We start from the raw sequence: 17,611 nt of genomic DNA, 5'->3' as shown, positions 1-17,611 counted from the left end.
GCATATAATTAGGGTATATAAATATATGGATAATATATTTTTGTGTCTATACATGTTTATATATATAAAATCCCTCATAAACATGCACTTACTTTTTTTGGGTTTTAGGTGCTAGTAGGGCCTTCAGCTCCTTTTCTACAAAATGCATTGTCTTTTCTGTTTATACTGGATGCTGCAAATACTTTTTTTCATGATTGCAAATCATTATTCATAGTCAAAGGTAAAAAGCAAGCTTTCAAATTCCAATACTGTGAAAATACTTACTAATTCTAATGATACTGGAAAACATACTTTCTGAATAAAGTATAAATTTTTGTTTGTTTACTGTTGTACTGCAGTTGTCAGAATTATTTAAGATGTTTTTGTTAAACACAGGAAAGATACCGTAGGGTATTTAATCTAAACAGGTTCTTTATTACTTACAAATATTTTCTCTTTGATAGCAGAATTATTAACGCTCTTCTCTATCAGTAGTTTTCTCTGCTTTCCATTTCTTTAAGTCCTCTAAGTCATCAACATTTTGGTTTGAGAAGAAACAGAGCTGTTTACTATATGCTACTCTTACAGTAAGACCTAGTAGCTATTACTTGGACGTTGGTTTCTTGTCTCAAATGAGTTTTCCAAATTAAAGGTAAAGGGGTTTTAAATGAAATTGTATTGTAAACTTAAAAAAAAAAAAAAAACAACAAATGAGCAACCATCACTTATTAGAAAGGTTTTTAACTGACTGAAAAGCTGCAAAAGAAATAAAATACCTTGTGCCAATAGAGGCATCAGTATTTTAAGATGATAATGCTAAGGACTCTGTTATTACTATGATTTTTGCTGAAATATGGACATTTAATTTTCCAGTATCTATATTTCTGTACACATCTACCACACCTTAAACAGGATAAATAACATCTTTCAGGCTCAGGAAGTCAACAGCCAGCATTAACTGGTATCATCTACTTTCTGTTATTCTTCCTGCTCTAAAGCCACTGTTGTAGGGGGATTTCAAGATAGGAAGTGGAAACATAAACTTGAACAGGAGGATAAAACATGGAGGATAAAACATGTTATTACAGGTTGAACTAAGAACCCTGTCATTGGAAATCATGGGATTTAAGCACTTCATAGTAATTACAGGGGAGTGCTGAGGGGACATCCTGTAATATATACTTTGCCTTACACATACTTATGTTCTATGCCACAAATTCACTGACATTATTTTTTTATTTATAAGTTATGATGGTAATTTGAAGATTTTCTGAGAACTGATTTTTCCCAATTGAATATTATTTTCCAGCTCTCTATAAATCTTGGTCTTGCCTCTGTGTCCCAGCTGTGGAAATTATCATTGAGCCTGGTCCCAGATGGGATCTGAACTGCTGCAGAACCTGAGAACCAGAATGGGCTGCTGGATTTCCCTGGCATTCACTGAGAATCTGTCCATGAGTATTTCATTTGGGTTGGGATCAGCTGCTCTCTGGGCTCTGTCTCACACCAAAGAGTGCTCTGGATTTAGCTCAGATCTAGCCCAGGTGGAAGAGGCTCTCTCCAGGAGCCTGTCCAGTGTGCTCCAGCAGTTAATGGACACTTGGTCGCTGGGATGGGAGGTCAGTGGGTGTAGCTGGGCAGTCCAGGCTAACACCCCTTAGCAGGACATATGTCCTCTGTGCTGGCTGCCCCACCTTCCAGCCACCACCCTGTAGTCAGAGGAGCTGGGACATTGAAGGACAGTGGAAATACTTGCTCAGTGTGTTGTGTGAACAGCAGCACACAGGCCATTTGAGGCTTCCAACTGGAGAGCTCCAGGAGGGATGTTTGAGAGGGTCAAGACACAGCAAGGTTGGGGTAAGGCACTGCAAGCAGGAACCTCTGCCAAAGTTCCCACAATACCTGGAAGAGGAGAGCAAAGCTGGCTCTGGCTACATGAGAAAGGTATGCTGTGGACAGACTTACAGAGTAGCCCAGGGCAAGGTCTGAGTTTAAAACTGGCCCTGAAGCCCTGGGCAGAAACCTCAGGTGAGGCTCCTCATGGTCATTCCTCCCTAAAGGCTGATGACAGCTCATGCTGCTGTGCCAAATCAGAACTGGCCTCTGGCAGGCCAGAGCCCCTGGGCTGGGGAAAGGAGGAGAACATCACCCCGACAGTCAGGAGTTCATGTGATTTGTCACTCATTTAATTTCATCAGATGGATGCAGCCATAGGGCGGGTAATACTACAGCTGCAGAATCCTGGCTGGAAATGTGGTGTTCACTGTCACCCTTTGAGAATGAAATGTGTGTAACATCTTTCACATGCAGGCAGAAATACTAGTTTGGATTTCCATAGAATTGAGTCACTGTTTGTTTCATATAAAATTTTTGATTTGGGATTTCCTTATCATGCTTTTGGTGGCTACACTTCAAAAAGTTATGAAATTTTTGGGTTTATTACCAATTGCATGGATATTTTTTAATGTTTAATAGAGTTGCAAAATACTCTTTCACCTAGGTCACATTAATCAAGCATTTTTATTTATTTTCTTTAGGGAAAAGTTGTTAACTACACTTAATATTGGTGTTGAGGCAAAGTTCTCTAAAATACATTATTGCATTTCTGTTCTGATGAAAGAAAACTTCGTAGGAAACAAATAATTGGAATTTTCAAGTTTGTATGCCTAATAGATAGTTTTAGTTAGTGTAGAAAAAGTATGTATGCTTTATAAATTATATGGGGTGTTTCTATTTAAACAATTGATGCACAACATCTGTTAGAATCTAATGCATTTGCTGTATAATTATTAATTGGAAATGGTTATTTAGTTTAATGGTCTCTCATGTATAATAAAAAATGGATTTCCATATGCCTGAAAACCAACAATGACTGACATGACCTTGCTTTTTCTTAGCCAATTTAGTCGTCATTTTCTTTGATAGAGATGGACACTGAATGGCATGGTATCACTAACTAGGTCAAGAAGAATAATACAATCAATACAATTCAAGATATCAAAATATTTATAATGTAATTGTAATGTAGAATTTTTTTAATTTATGTAATGCTGCAGAACCTCATTTCTGGGAAGAGGAGAGAAATTAAGTTTTGAATTGATGGATGGCACTGCTATGCTTGTTTTGGTTGCAGTTTATTATTTATTTGTAGCTAATGGCTGAAAGACAGGCAAAGCTGTGAATAGAATATGTAGAGCTAAGTGCTGTCCCAGAATGGACCCACAACAAAACCAGAGATCAAGATCAAGATATAGCAGTGTCTAAAATGAGATAATCACTTGGAGTCCAAATGCAGAGCGGATAAAGGAATTATATATAAATTAAGAATTCACATGAATTCTGTGAAGTCATATGAAAACATCAAAACCTATGAAAATGGGTTAGCTCTTTCTTTAAGCAGTTTAATTGTAGAAGTTGCTTGACAAGAACAAGTTTTCTTCTTTTATTTTCAGTAAGAATGGCCTTAAATAGTAAAGTTAATGCTCTTACATTTTAATACATTATTATTTATACTACTTTGATGTTTGTGTATTTTTACAAGGTGTGAATTGTGCAGAATTAAGCTGACAAAACTGCAAAATTTGTGATTTAATATTAGCATAATCCTACAGTACATTGTTTAGCAACAGTATAGCAATGAAGTTTAGGGAATGTTTTTCCCAATATGAAGAATAAAATCCATGTTTCTTACAATACCAATTTCCATGTCATAAATCATGTCTTTTAGGAAATTGTATAAATAGTGTTCTTTTTCTTGTGGGTCAAATGATTGTGAAGTTTTGCTAAACCAGAATCTGTCACAAAAGTGGGTTTCATAGTTAATTAAGGAATCTTATCAAAATATCTAGGAATTAATCGAATCTCAGATGCAAAATTAAGATTTAGTTTGCAACAACAAACCAATAGCCTTTTGTGCTCCATCCTACTTTTGTGTCTTTTCTGTTTTGAAAGATCTTTCACCTTTGCACAGCTTCTTAAAAACATCAGTTTTATGACGCAGAACATCAAGGGCAATCCCATCATACAGTTTAGAGTTCCACTGACCGTACATCCAAATTGGCATTTGTAAATCTCTTTGCAAGCTTATGTGCAATGCTACCAAAGAATATTAAATTTTACTTATAGAAAGAGAGGTCAGGGAGGAAGGAAGGAAACAACCAATACTTTTATTACTTAATGTGAATTGTGCTGTGTACTACTCCAGCAGTCTTTGGTTGCATTTTTTTTCTTTCTTGCTCTCTGGAGGCAATATAAATCCATTATGTACTAATGTGATAAAATAAAATTACTCCCACAAGCCACTGCTTAACATGGTCCCTGCTGGAGTGTCAGTACATATATGAAAAAATTGGACCAGTGTGACAGTTGTTTTTGGCTTATCAACTCAAACATGCCCAAGCTGGAGGAATAGAACTGCCTTATTGTGTCAGAGCTCATGTGCAATGCTCAAGTGCTTTGTAAAGTGTGCCAGTTGTACATTCTCATCCAGAACCTTGGCTTCAGGGAGTCTGTTTGCACCTTCTTATTGAGCAGATGCTAAGAAAACCAGAGAGAAGGACACATCAGAAAAGAAATAGTGCCCAGACTTCAGACAGTCACCCCCTAGCCACTACTTGTGGCCACCCAGAAGTCACTCTTTAGGCTTATGCTGGTCAGAGGGAAAGGGTTTGAGCAGATGAATGGGTACACAGGGGTGTTGTAGCTCAATGACTTGTCTCTGATGGCAAACAAGGGTGGATGCCTAGGTAAGGGTGTGCAAGGTCTTTAACTTTCCTCTGCTCCACATTGTGTTCTTGGGGATCCCTGAGGCAGACATATTCTTTCTGGTTTCATAGTCCTCAGAGAACTGCTCTCTTATGAATTTATTCTCCATCTTGCTGTGCCAAGGCTTCAGCAATTTAGCTGCTCAACGTTGCTAGTTAATTAGGCTTCTCCTTTTGTGGGTTTTGAACTCACCACCTGGTAACAGGATTGCTCATGATAAAACAAACAAACAAACAGAAGCCTCTTTGTTTTTAAAGTTTAAAAAGCTATTGGAAGTGGTATCGTGCGTATGCAGATGTAATACAGAGATTCAGCAAGGGAAACTCTCACTTAGGTGTACTCAGGAGAGGTGTCCCATAACTTCCCAGAGCAGGAAGCTGCTTCATGATGTTCAAATGCACCCACACTGCCACTTCAGCAAAAATTACATTTTCTCTCATCATTGTATCATATTTAGGTATTTGATCACTGCAAGAGCCTTGAATTTTAGTCACTTGGCCTGTTGATAAACTCTCTCTGGTTTTTACTAATGTTTTATATTGGTTTACACTTATACTGAGAGTAGCAAGCTTTTTTTTAGACATGAGCAATAAGCACTGGAAACTTTTAAGCTTTAAATATTCATATCTTCTTCTGGAAACTTTTTTGTTTTTCTTCTCCTTACAACTGTTATTTCCCAGAGCAAAAGATGGAGGAAGAATGTAGAGTGACGGGAGAGTCAGTTTGCAAGTTCTGAAAGGAAAATTCAAGAATATTAATATCAAACCCTACTGAATTTTTTTACATTTAAGCTTCTGATAAGCTTCCCATGCTGAGAAGAGTAATTTTACTTTGTGAGGAACAGGAGGAAAGATGTTTTAATATAGTGTCCAAAATGAGAGATGATTCTGGACCAAAAGAAATGGAATTTTAATTCTATTTTCTATGTGACATTTTTAAAGGAAAATTTTTTTTTCCTTGTAACTCTGAGTAAGGTATCTATAAAAAAATCCCTGTTATAATGCACCTTTAAAATATGGTTTGATAATTTTAAGCAATAAAATATGATAACCATGATAAATTATCACAGTCATTTTAGTAAGTAAGTTAGATGAGTGACTGCAACATTTAATCAGGTCAATAGTCTGCTGGTATTTTCTTCTAAAAAATGATAAATCATCAGTAAAATAGAAAAGATTATCTGTATTCCCTCATAGTAATGTCATTTTGTTTGGTGAATTAAACTCCTTAACATTCAAATAATTGTATAGTTTGCCCATACAGAACCAGATTATCTCATAGAGAAATAATTGAGCATCTTTGGTTTTATCCTTTAAGTACACTCTAAAATCTATTATAATACTGAAAAGGAGGATTATTAAACTAGACAACAGAGTAGCACATTTAATGATGATCTTCTAACAAAACATTCTAGCTAATCTCTGATTAGTTCTTACATTACCATAGCAATCTAACACACAGGATAACTGAATTTCTTAAGATGTAGGCTATCTTCAAACCACCTTATAATCTGTTTTTTAATCTGTTTTAATTTCATTTCTTTCGTATTTGGCAATGGCCAAGTCAAACAGTTCTTGAAGCAGAAGATCAATCAGTCACTCTAGACAAAAACAGGTCAGACCTTCCCAAAGTGCTGGAAGTACTTATCTGGTCTTTTTGTAGTGAACTATAGACTTGCAGACATGGTAGTAATATTTTTCATCCTTGTTTATTGTTCAAAACCCTAATTTTTTATTGTTCTATTTTTTATAATCATCCTTTTATTTCAGGACATTTTTTTTCTTTTTTTGCGTGATTATCACGATAAAATACTCAAAGTGAAACATAGGAAATTGGTTTTATTAAAAATTCCCTTTGCACAATGCAGGTGGAAATTCACTTGAAGACCATTGAATTTTCTTCAAAAGTATTTAAAAACTGATAAAACACTGATTTGTGATGCCTTTGCTTAGAAATAATTTCACTTCAGAGGTGCTGCCTATTGCCATTTGATATAACTGTTATAAATGCTAATATATTATGCCATCAATATTATACTGATTTTAACCTGAGACTTCCAACATTATTCTCTTTGGTTTTTTTGGTTTTTTTGTAGTCAATAAATAACTATCAGTAGATTGTTATTTCATCTCCTTTTATACTTGCAGGCGGTTTGACAAATCTTTGGAAAAGTGGCAGATTTTTCATTCTGACATGAAGAGATTTAATCATTGGCTAAGTGAAACTGAAGAGAAGCTGTCAAGAGCACAGATAGAGGCTGGAGACGTGGGGCTTGTGAAAACCAAGCAATTTATCCAGGTATGATTTGATTAGCCTATATTCTGTTTTTCTGTGGGGTTTAAGAAATTTTAAGGTCTGGGTAATCTATTTTGCAGCTCATTTAAGGAGGATTTCTAGTGCTGAGTGGACAGCAACAATTTTGTTCAGATGTGGTTTTTTTTCTGGTTAATAAAAATTTTCACTAGCTTGTTGTAAGATATATTTTTAAATGAAATAAGATGTGGGATGACATGGTATATTGTTCTACTTTCATAGTTACATATTTCTTTGGTCTTTACTTAAAGTGCTTGTAAATTTTCATTTGTTATTTATGACCAGCAGGAGTATCAGGCTTAATTTTAAATTCTTGTGGAAAAAATGTGATTAGCCATTGAGCTGTACAAGAGATATTCCATGAATGCTGTCTTGCAAGTGTTGCTCATTTTGTCTGTTTCATGTTTTAATCAAAGGACCTGGAGGATGCTTTTATTTGTGAAATGCAGTGTGACAGAATAGCCACTTAGTTGCTATGTGTCCAGTTCCAATTTGTATGCTTTTCATCTTGCAAGCTCTTTGAGCATCATAAGGGAAATAATAACACTAGTTTCTTGGCAGTTTATTTCATTTTGCTCTTTTGTAATTCAAATGGTAATGGGTGTGAAGAATTAATTCCAAACTGATGTTTTGGAAGTAGATAGTTTCACCTGAATAACTAGACCAGACTCTGGATTCATGTTATAAATTACTATTTGTGCATAAGAAAAAAGTGCTGTTAAGGTAATTGGCACTTGTAAATTTGAATTGCTGCACTGAATTACTTAATTTCAGGTTGAAAGGAGTTAGGTCTGTCTAACATTAAAGCCAGAGGTGTTTTTGAATGCAACACTAACCTAGTTCTTGGCCTACAGTTAAAAAAAAATAAATCGTGGTTTGAATTTCAGTATTTCAAGTAAACTTTTTAAAGATTTGCACTGTTATTTCTTGACTGTAAAACTGCTGAACTGAAAAGGAAACAAAATGGTGTGGTGCAAATATATAAAAAGTATACAACTATTAAGTAACACACTAAGCTGAAGCAGTTAAAGTAGCAGGGGTTTTTATTTATTTCTGCACATTACTTTCAATGCTTTGAATACTGAAGAAAGGTGTCTAAGGTCTGATTAAAAAAATAGAATGTCATCAAGGAATTAATGAATCTTCTTGCTGCATATGTAAAAGGTAGTAGAACTTATGTGTATGTTCTCTGAAACTTCAACTCCCTTTCTGTGTCCCACAATTTGAAAAACATATATATTACTAAGGTAAGATGTGTATCTAGGTAGACACAAAGGTATTACAAAGCCTTACCCATTCTTCTTTGCTTTGCCTGTGCACCATCACCTTTCTTGGCAATATTCTTGGATCCTTGAGCAGCTTCAAATGAGGTTTACAAAAAAAATAGATCTGTTATTTTTTTTTTTTAATTTATTTCTAACATGTTGCTAAATCAGCATTTTCACTTGGAGAAGGTTGATTAATTAGACCTCCCAGACAAAGGTAAGATGTATTATAGATGTTACAAATGCACTGGGTGTGTAGCACATTTCAAAGTCTCAGCAGATTAGAAGCATTATTTTCTTATCATCATTAAAAAGAGGTTCATCCCAAACAGAAAATCACAATAAGAGGCCCTGAGATAATGTGTTGTTATGCAGAAACTTATATTCAGTGCAGAAGACTGCTTCTGTTTTACATTCCTCTTTGACCTAGCCTCCTTTTGTTATTCATTTATTTTCTTATGCAACATATGAGATCATTTTGAATATATGTTTGTAGAGTGTTCTTTTCTTTTTGCCATCCATCAAACTTTTTCTTTCTTCCCTTCTCTCTTGTGTTGGAAATCCGAAGAACTCATGAATTTGTCACTCAAAAATTTCATTTAGTTCAGTAAAACAGACAAAAGTACCTTTCTAATGAAAATTCAAGTGGTGCAAAAATATTCCCACTAACCTCAAGAATGCAGATCCAATGTTAGTTAACATTTATTTATGACAGAATGCTAAGCCTGAAGTTGCACTGTTTCCATTCTTTTCATTGCTTCTTTATTTTGCTGGGTCTTCTTTCAAAAGTGTATGGCTTCTGTGAGGCTGACTGAAGAGATCATTAGAATTTCCATTAGGGAAACAGTTAAAACAGCTGAGCGTTCTGATTTACTAGAGTAGCAACTTGTTTTATTAATGAGATCATGCTGCTTAGTGAACCACGTTCAGAATTAACAGGATTTGTTTGAAAAAGCTTTACAAGCAAGTGAATAGTCTGGTACTGGAGAAGGAACTGGTTTAGAAAAAGAAAAATATACAAAGCTTTCTGATTTGTAATACTATTTCTGAGTAGGACTACTTTGGAAAAGTAAAGATTAATGTGTTTGTTAATATTCAATAAATACATAGAGTCAAATGCTGATATAAAATGCAATAGTCAACAGTATGATTAGATGATTATGTTAATAGAGGTTAAAATGTAATTACATTTTTCAAGTGTATTTGGGGAGGGAAGGTGTGTTCCTTTTTGCTGTATAATGGCATGGTATTATACAACATTATGCATTATAAATTATGTGACTGAAATCTAATAATAGTTTCACTTCAGGTCATGAACTCCTAAATATTTTTATTGTGAATTTTGCACTCGCCTTTCTGAGATCAGAACTTTTGGTGCTGAGAAGAAATACCATGTTTCAGTTTTTAAGAAAGTTTAATTGACATATTTTATGATTAGGAGACACAAGATTAAAAAGGACATTTCATGGAAAGCACATCATGTAATGCCTTTGAAATGTATCGAACTCGGTCTTCAAACTTCTTAAGGATTTTTTCCCCTTCTCATTATTGTGACAGAGAGGTTCCTCTGTCTCTTTACTCCTTACTACTTGGTGACTGTAGCTTCTTCAGACACCTCCATTTGCACTTAGCTTATTTTTTTTAGTGCCAGGACTGAGATGTAGTTCAGTTTTATCTGCTCCTTGATGTTTATCCCCTTCTGTTCTTACAGGCTGCAGTCATTTTCCCTATCAGACCATGTTCAGTACACTAAGGACACAGTTTTCTAATCTGCTCTCACATGGTAGCCAGACAACTTGTCTCTTGCTTCCTGGGCTTATTTCTCTCTCTGGAACATGAGTTCTCAAAATAGCACACTATTACCCAAACTGAAACACCATCTGTATCAGCTACAAGGTGGCTCAGGTGCTGTGTTTTGTGGTTGTGTCCTACCATGGATGAATGCTAGAATAGATTTTTCAGTCATCTATCTAAACTTTGTTCTTTTATTTTCTTATCTTGTGATTGATCTGCCTTGCAGCCCCCATCTACATTCCATTCTGTATGAGGAAAAACAAATTAAAACCAACGAGCAAAACCATCATGTTATGTGGGAAGCTAACACTAGGTTAACACACACAAATAAGCAAGCAAGGATTAGAATTGGGGTTTAAGGGGGATTGTTCATGTGCCACATTTTTTGGGCTAAAAAGCCACAAAAAGAGGAATTCTATAACAGTTTCAGAACTGGGCTGTGAAGTTACGTACCTGAATCATTGCTTCAAAATTTAAAAACGATATTTTTATTTTTAAAACATAGAACGTTCAGAGCATTTCTTCTTTGCATTGGTCTTAAGAATTTCTCAGTGGTCTATATTTAGTATGCAACTGTGGAATGCAAGTTTAAATTTATTTTGTTGTTTTAAGTGGTGCAATTTCAGTAGAAAAAATATGAACTTCTGGGTCTTAATTTTGAAGAAATTTCATTTTATTCATTATGTTCATTTATTGTGACTGGTCAGTGATGAGAACTTTATTTTTCATAATTTAATTGATATAAAATAATTCTTATTATGCTATTATTAATTTCTCAAGTATTTGTTTTCATTTACTGGCATAAATATAAAAAGTGCTTATTTTTTAAGGTCTCAGAGGACCTTAAATATTGAATGATGGGCCCTAATATTTATACTCAGCTCTCTGAGGATACTCTAGATGCAGAAATTCTTCTGTAAATTGCTCTGTAAACAGGTCTTAACTGTTCATACAATGAACCATCCAGCATTTACATTTTAGAGTACTTACCCCTGCCTGCAATAGGCTTGTGAATGACTCATGCCTTCTCTAGACCTCCTTCCTGCAGCACCATGCTGTCAGGAACATCATATTTTTGCCTTGTAGATGTTTAAAGTAAGAATATATCAAGAATCCAAGCTTCAGTGCTGAAAGTCATGGTCATGCTAATAATTTCCCTTTTTTATATTTAAATTGGATTATATGGATTTTGATGATTTAATAACCACCAAATTTAAACAGTTCTTTCTGGAATAGAGCATAAAAGCAATCAGAGTAGAGAGGAGAGGAAAAAAAAGTGTTTCAGTGCTCAAGGCCACTTATTTTCTACCATGAAAGCACAGTGATAAGTAGATGGATAGTTTGTTCTGTTTTCCCCCAAATATAAAGATTGTAAAAATACTTTTATATGTATGATGATTTTGGCTTTCATATTTTAGATTTTGTTTTTTTACATGTATTTCCTCCTTTGCTGAGTGATAAAGGTTATTCCAAAATTTTATGATTCTCTTTATTCCAGTTTAGATTCAAACGGTTCAATTTTCTTTTACCTACTTCAATTTTGACTTGTGTTTTTTGGTGATGGGAGATATTGTCATAAAACTTGTAAAACTTTAGCAAAATACTCTGGTCAAAGCAATTTCTATAATTCCTTAGTGATTGTATAAGAGAAAATACAGAATATAGAATAAATGAGAAACCAATTTAGCATTGTTTTAAAGAATATTTAATTAGAATAATCAAGATATATACTAAAATATCCTTCATATTGCAAGAATATGTCTGGAAGGATATATAAAATGGTGTCAACAGGATTGCCAGCATTCATGGCTGCTGTCAGTCCTTATTCACATGTTGATTAGGTCATTTATTCAAAGAAGATCATTGATTTCCTTTCTACTGAGTATCGTTCTCTTCTCAAACACCTCTGAGTGCAGAATGCTACTGCCCCTGAGAAAAAAAGTCTCAGGGACATCCCAGGGATTTCAGTCTTTTGTCCATTTCTAAGGTCTCAGTGGAAATGTTTCAAGTAATACACATGAGCTCTGCCTGTGACAACTGGGCCCTAACTGAGCAAAACCCTTCTTTTTCTGGTTTCAGCTTATGTTAAAAATAAATTCTTGGGCCTTTCTTGGCTGAAGTTCTACCAACAATGGAAAGACTTCATTTTCACTTAATTCCTAGTAAAATAGTTACTTCTTCCTTACTAAGCAAAATATTAAATAATACTGTGATCTTTACAAGTTAATTTCTTTATCTGTATGAACCCTTACCCTTTCTTTTACTGTTTAAAGTCTTCTCGCCTTTGTTGCTGCTACTAATGGAAGTGATGACATACTAAGATAGTTCATTCCAATTCTGTAGTAAAAATATTTTCTTATTATTTCAAGCCGTAAGAAGAATTTCTTTACAAATAAATCTGTCATTTAATTTTTCTTTACTGCACACAATGCCTAATTTACAGTATCCTAATAAAAGTTTCTAATTAATTTATTGTCACTGGTAGTAGGACATTAAAATGTCTGAAGGTTATGGGAAACAATAAATTTAAAGCTGCTTATATGATTTTGCCTACTCTTCCACCATTAGGTGACGATCTTTGACTTTTATTAAAATTTTATTATAAATCATACCATTGTTTATTCTGAAAATGGAATTAAATCTTGTAAGTAATTAATTAGGATGCATTTTTCAAACATTTAATTAGGAATATTTTTGAAGTAGCTACTAGCACACAGATGTAGAGTGGCATAATTTTTATACATGAGTAGAATAAATAAATGCAGGTTTTTTTTTCCTCTGTCTTGGAGAAAACAATGTTCTTGGACTGGATCAGTAAAACTTTGTGGTACCTGAATATAGCTGCCTCATTGTTTGGGGGAATTTTTCTTCACCAGGTCAAGTAAGTGCTAGCATGTGGGGATCTGGGTGAGTGTTTTAGGTCTATACCTATTTCATAAGCATTTTTTTGTTTGTATATAAAAAATAAAGGACATGGAAGAGGCAATTTTTTTCATATTAATGAATTTTTCTTGGTGTCAGGGCTAATCTGGACATTGTAATCAGTGACATAACTAGATAATACACTTCAGAGTCAAATTTATTTATTCTTTTGTCATTTTGTTCAGTTAATCTGACTATATCTTGGAAGTTTTGGGAAATGAATGACTAAATGCATGACTACTTTTAAAGCAGATTGCTGCCTTAGATAACACGCGTTCTAGCGTCATCATAGCGCAAGGATTTCGTATTGCCAGAGCTTCATACCTTCTTGATGTTTCTTACTGCCTGCTCCTCTAAGCACTGACTATTCTTGGTCCTTGCAGCAGTCATCTGACTCCTCTCACTCCTCTTTCCTTACTCTTATATATCACTAGTTCTTGTTGGTTACAGGTGTGGCCTGGCAAGATCAGGCCCGCCTCCAGTTTTCAGCAACTGGTCCAGCTGCAACTCACTGGGGGACAAGATCATCCTCAACAGCAGATGATATTGGCTCTTTTGCCTCAAAAAAAATCATTTTCTTGGTTCTATAAGTCTTCCAAAAGAAAATCTTGTATTGCATCAGGGACCACAATGACACATGATTAAATCTGTGGGTGTTGATGCATAAATGAGAAGATAACTTGTGAGACTTTAACCCTCTCACTCGAAGACTGGCCAGCCTGGGAGTCTCTAGGCCTGGCCATTAAAAATGCTGCAATAAAACAATCAGGGAATGGTAAGACTCCTGGGGAATAGCTCTCTATACATACTAATTCTATAAATTAGTACAACTAGGTCCTGATGGGGCACTTTTCAAATGGATAGTTTTAATAATTTTATTTAGAATCTTTCACCCCTACAGATTTTACAAATTCTGTCTATCATATACAGATTTTCATTCCATCTAAAGCCATAAAGTCCTGTAGTAATCAGGCTGGACAAGAGAGTAGGTTAATGTTATGTTGCTTCAAAAAGTGAACTGTTTCAAAAGAAGCACTCTGCATTATAAAAATCTGCATTATGAAAACCCTGGAGTTTAGGCAGAGCAGACAACAAAGGATCAGCATCTCCCTTACACTGTCAAAAAGATTACAAAACCTCAGAGAGCTCAATCATATGAAATTTAAAAATCCAGAAAACTGGAGTAATTGTTTTCCAAAAAGTACTTTATTTACAACTATTTGACGCATTGTGTTAAAGAGTTATCAAATACTTCATTACCAACACCTACTTGTAGGGAAATATTTTAGAGAGAGGCTATTTATTTCTTTTGTACTGTTTAAAGCTCTTGAAAGAAATTTTTTCTCACATTGTTGCTCACATCAAGTTGTGTATGCAATTAATTTTCCTTCTAAAATCAAAGACTGAAAAAAAATTAAAAAGTGATATTATTTTAGTGAAGATTATGGCAGAAGTTCAGGACAACATTAGATATTTATGAGACTTTTTTTGATCTCAGTCTTTTTATTTCCTATTATACTTCAGCAGATGGCAAAGATTGTATTTCTCAGTTTTCTAAAAATAAGTACAATACAGATATGCTGTAGCTTCTCATTCAAAATCTAGGCTTTTGATGGGTGGAAAAAAAAAAACCTGTATCAACTACACAATTCTTAAAATCTTTAAAATCTGTTTGACTTTTCACAATGGAATGAAGACCACTATAGAAAAAACCCAAACTTTTATTTTGTGGGTCTAAGTATTTTGCATTTGCTCAATATCTTCTAAATTCAAGCAACTATTCTACCCAGATTCTACTTAAAAGGAGAAATAAATATTTTCTTTTGCCCCACACACTACGACTTCACAAGCTTCAATTATTATTGAATGATTGAAGGATATATAATATATTGTGGAGTGTGACAAATTCCAGTTTATGCATTGATCAGAACAAGAGTATAAGAGACTGTTGTGTTCAAGCTCTGACTATATTAAATTTTAGATGTACATGTCTCAGAATTTTTCTAATTTCAAAATGGCTTTTTGAGTTTTGTTTTGATTTGTTATTTTAATAAAGACTGCAAAGCCTTGGCATGCATAAAGGGCAGTCCTGTCAAAAATGCTAGAAGGGAAAGAAAAAATGAAAGAGAGCATATTCTGAACAGCTTTTTCAATATGCAGTTACTATATTAGAATGGCAATTATTTCTCAGTTTCACAGTATTATGTGTCTCACCATATCCCCCCTAAGGTGACAGTCAAAATCAATTATTTGTCATTTCTGTGGAAATGTAGTTTAAAAGAAGATTTATAAAGATGTACTGAAACTGGACAAGGTCCTGCTATTGGGTTGATATTAGAAGTCAAATTAAAGTATCCAGGAAATAATTTAGGTATATAAAAAAAATATTTCTGAATTTCAGGGTCCTAAGATGAGCAGAGAGTTCTGTGAATGTTAATTTTCAATCAGTATGGTGGAAATGGGAACTATAATCCATTTGTTTTATTTTAAACAGTTCATACAAGTTTTATTCTACTGAAATCTGGAAATAGGAGGCAATTATTTTATATGAATTACGTGATCAGCTATATTTATTTATTTATTGACACTATGTTCTATTGCCTTCCATAGCAAGACAAGGTGATTCTCTGCTCTCTCTTAGTGGGCAGAACATATTAATGATAATTACTGGGGTTTTTGGGCTGTTAGTTTTTTTGGTTTTTTTTTTGCTACATTATCTGGCTATTTATCTTTTATGAAGTTCATCCTGTGTTCCATGACTGAGTCACTACAGTTGTCTTAAAACTGAATATTGTTTCTGGAGACTGCAAGATGAACTAAAGGTTCTGATCACAAAAATTTTCTGTCTGTGCTTTTGCAAGAAGCACTACGCCAATCTGAAGTATAGTGCACAAGACATTCTCCCTTTAGCAGTTGTTTTTAACAGCTGATTTGGAAAAGATCTGTTCTGTACATTGTCTGTAAATCATTGAGTTGAATGGGATGGGTTGCTAATAGCTGTTTACTATGATTTTAATACTGTTATTTTAGAAAACTAACTGCTTTAAGAAAAAAAACCCACAAACATGAATATTTTGTTACTAATATCTTTAAGAGTTTTGTTTGCCCCTTCAATGGCAGAAAAACCCCAACCAAACAAAGAGCCAACCAACCAAAAACCCTCCCAAAACAATCTGATTTTGTCTACTTAACTTTCCAGAGAGTGAGATTCTTTCTAAATTCACCTAAATTATTTGAGAGCTTTTTGTCAAGAAAGCTAGCAGAATTCACAAATTAACATCTGCTCTGAGTGAATGAGCATTTGGTAGATGTTGTTCAAGAGTAAAGTAGATCTCAGGAACTGCTCCAATAACACAAGGTGCTGTAGTGTTTTCTATTAGATTATAAAGGCTTCAAGGCAAGGATTGTTTGTTTGTAATTGCACAGTCTGGTGAGGTGGGGCCTCAGTTTTAGCTGGGTTTTCTCTCAAGATCTCAAAGCCAAACTTTGAGTTTGTGATCAATACAGAACAAAGATTAGGAACAGACTGAAAATACTTACTGTGATTAGCTTAAATGATGCAATTTAAACTGTATATCCTTCAGTTTGAGTGGGTACTCTAATGTATTTGAACCCATAGGTTGTGTTATATTTATGTCCTGTTTTGATTTTTGGAAGACACACAAATATAATTTATGATGGTTTATGAGAATTTTTGTTTTGAGTCTTTTGTTAGTACTTATGTTACTTCTGAGTGTTACAGGATTTGAGACTCAGAGGAACTCATGCTCCTGGGAACATCCTTGTGATACTGCTTCAAATAAGGCCTGTTCTGATATTTCCTAAATTTACTATCATTATCCTACTTCATTACCTCTTTTTTAATTGGAATACCTTCAGCAGTCGTTCCTGTTGCACAAGGCTGATGATTCTGAAATCTTGCCATAAGCAAGGCAAAATAAAGGGTACATGAAAAAAGGCTGCTAAACTTATTATCTTTTTGTTTATTTCTTTGTTTGTTTGTTTTAGAAGGCAAAAACATTTTATGACCACAACAGCACATGTTTTGTTTTAAAAGTGCTAACAGAAAAGGCATCTAACAATTAATTCTGGTGACTTGAATTTTTTGCTGCAGTACATCATGCCTTTGGAACGTAGGAAATTTAACCATTTGAAAATCCTAAATTATTAATCAGGAAATATCAAATAGAGGGAATGACCTAATTGCAATTAAATTAGGCAATGGCCTAATTACAGATTCGCGATAACAACATTCATACCAAAATCGATTCACACGCCTGCACATCAAGAGAGGTGTACGACTTTGCATAAAGGTAATTCCTCTCAATTTCAGTGAAATTCAGGTCAAATCCCTTAATATTTCTGAGCAGGAATGGGTTGTACATTGAGGAGTAGAAGTGCATGAGGGGGTGTGACCCTAAACCTCATCATCAGGGATGCTTTTGTGAGTGTTGCGAACAGGAAGGTTCTGGATCTCCAAGAGCCATCCCAGTAAAAGCTGCTGCAGCCCACAGTGCTCAAGGAGACCTCAAAGAGACTCACTCAGGACTACTGTTTGACAGGGTCATGAGATG

The 17,611-nt window shown here is 34.5% G+C and overlaps 1 protein-coding gene across 7 annotated transcripts in view; it reads left to right on the top strand.

The window, feature by feature from the left end:
* Positions 1-17,611, top strand: part of DMD (dystrophin) — a 979,946-nt gene that overhangs the window by 432,614 nt on the left and 529,721 nt on the right. For all 7 annotated transcript variants that reach the window (XM_059839939.1, XM_059839938.1, XM_059839941.1 and 4 more), the window contains one exon: positions 6,891-7,041. In XM_059839939.1, coding sequence (XP_059695922.1) covers positions 6,891-7,041 — 151 coding nt within the window. The remainder of the gene's footprint in view (positions 1-6,890; positions 7,042-17,611) is intronic.

This window comes from Haemorhous mexicanus, chromosome 2 (assembly GCF_027477595.1).
Source record: "Haemorhous mexicanus isolate bHaeMex1 chromosome 2, bHaeMex1.pri, whole genome shotgun sequence".
In the NCBI taxonomy this organism is placed as follows: Eukaryota; Metazoa; Chordata; class Aves; order Passeriformes; family Fringillidae; genus Haemorhous; species Haemorhous mexicanus.
Note: the sequence above shows the minus strand (reverse complement) of the source record. Positions and strands in the feature narration are given on the sequence as shown.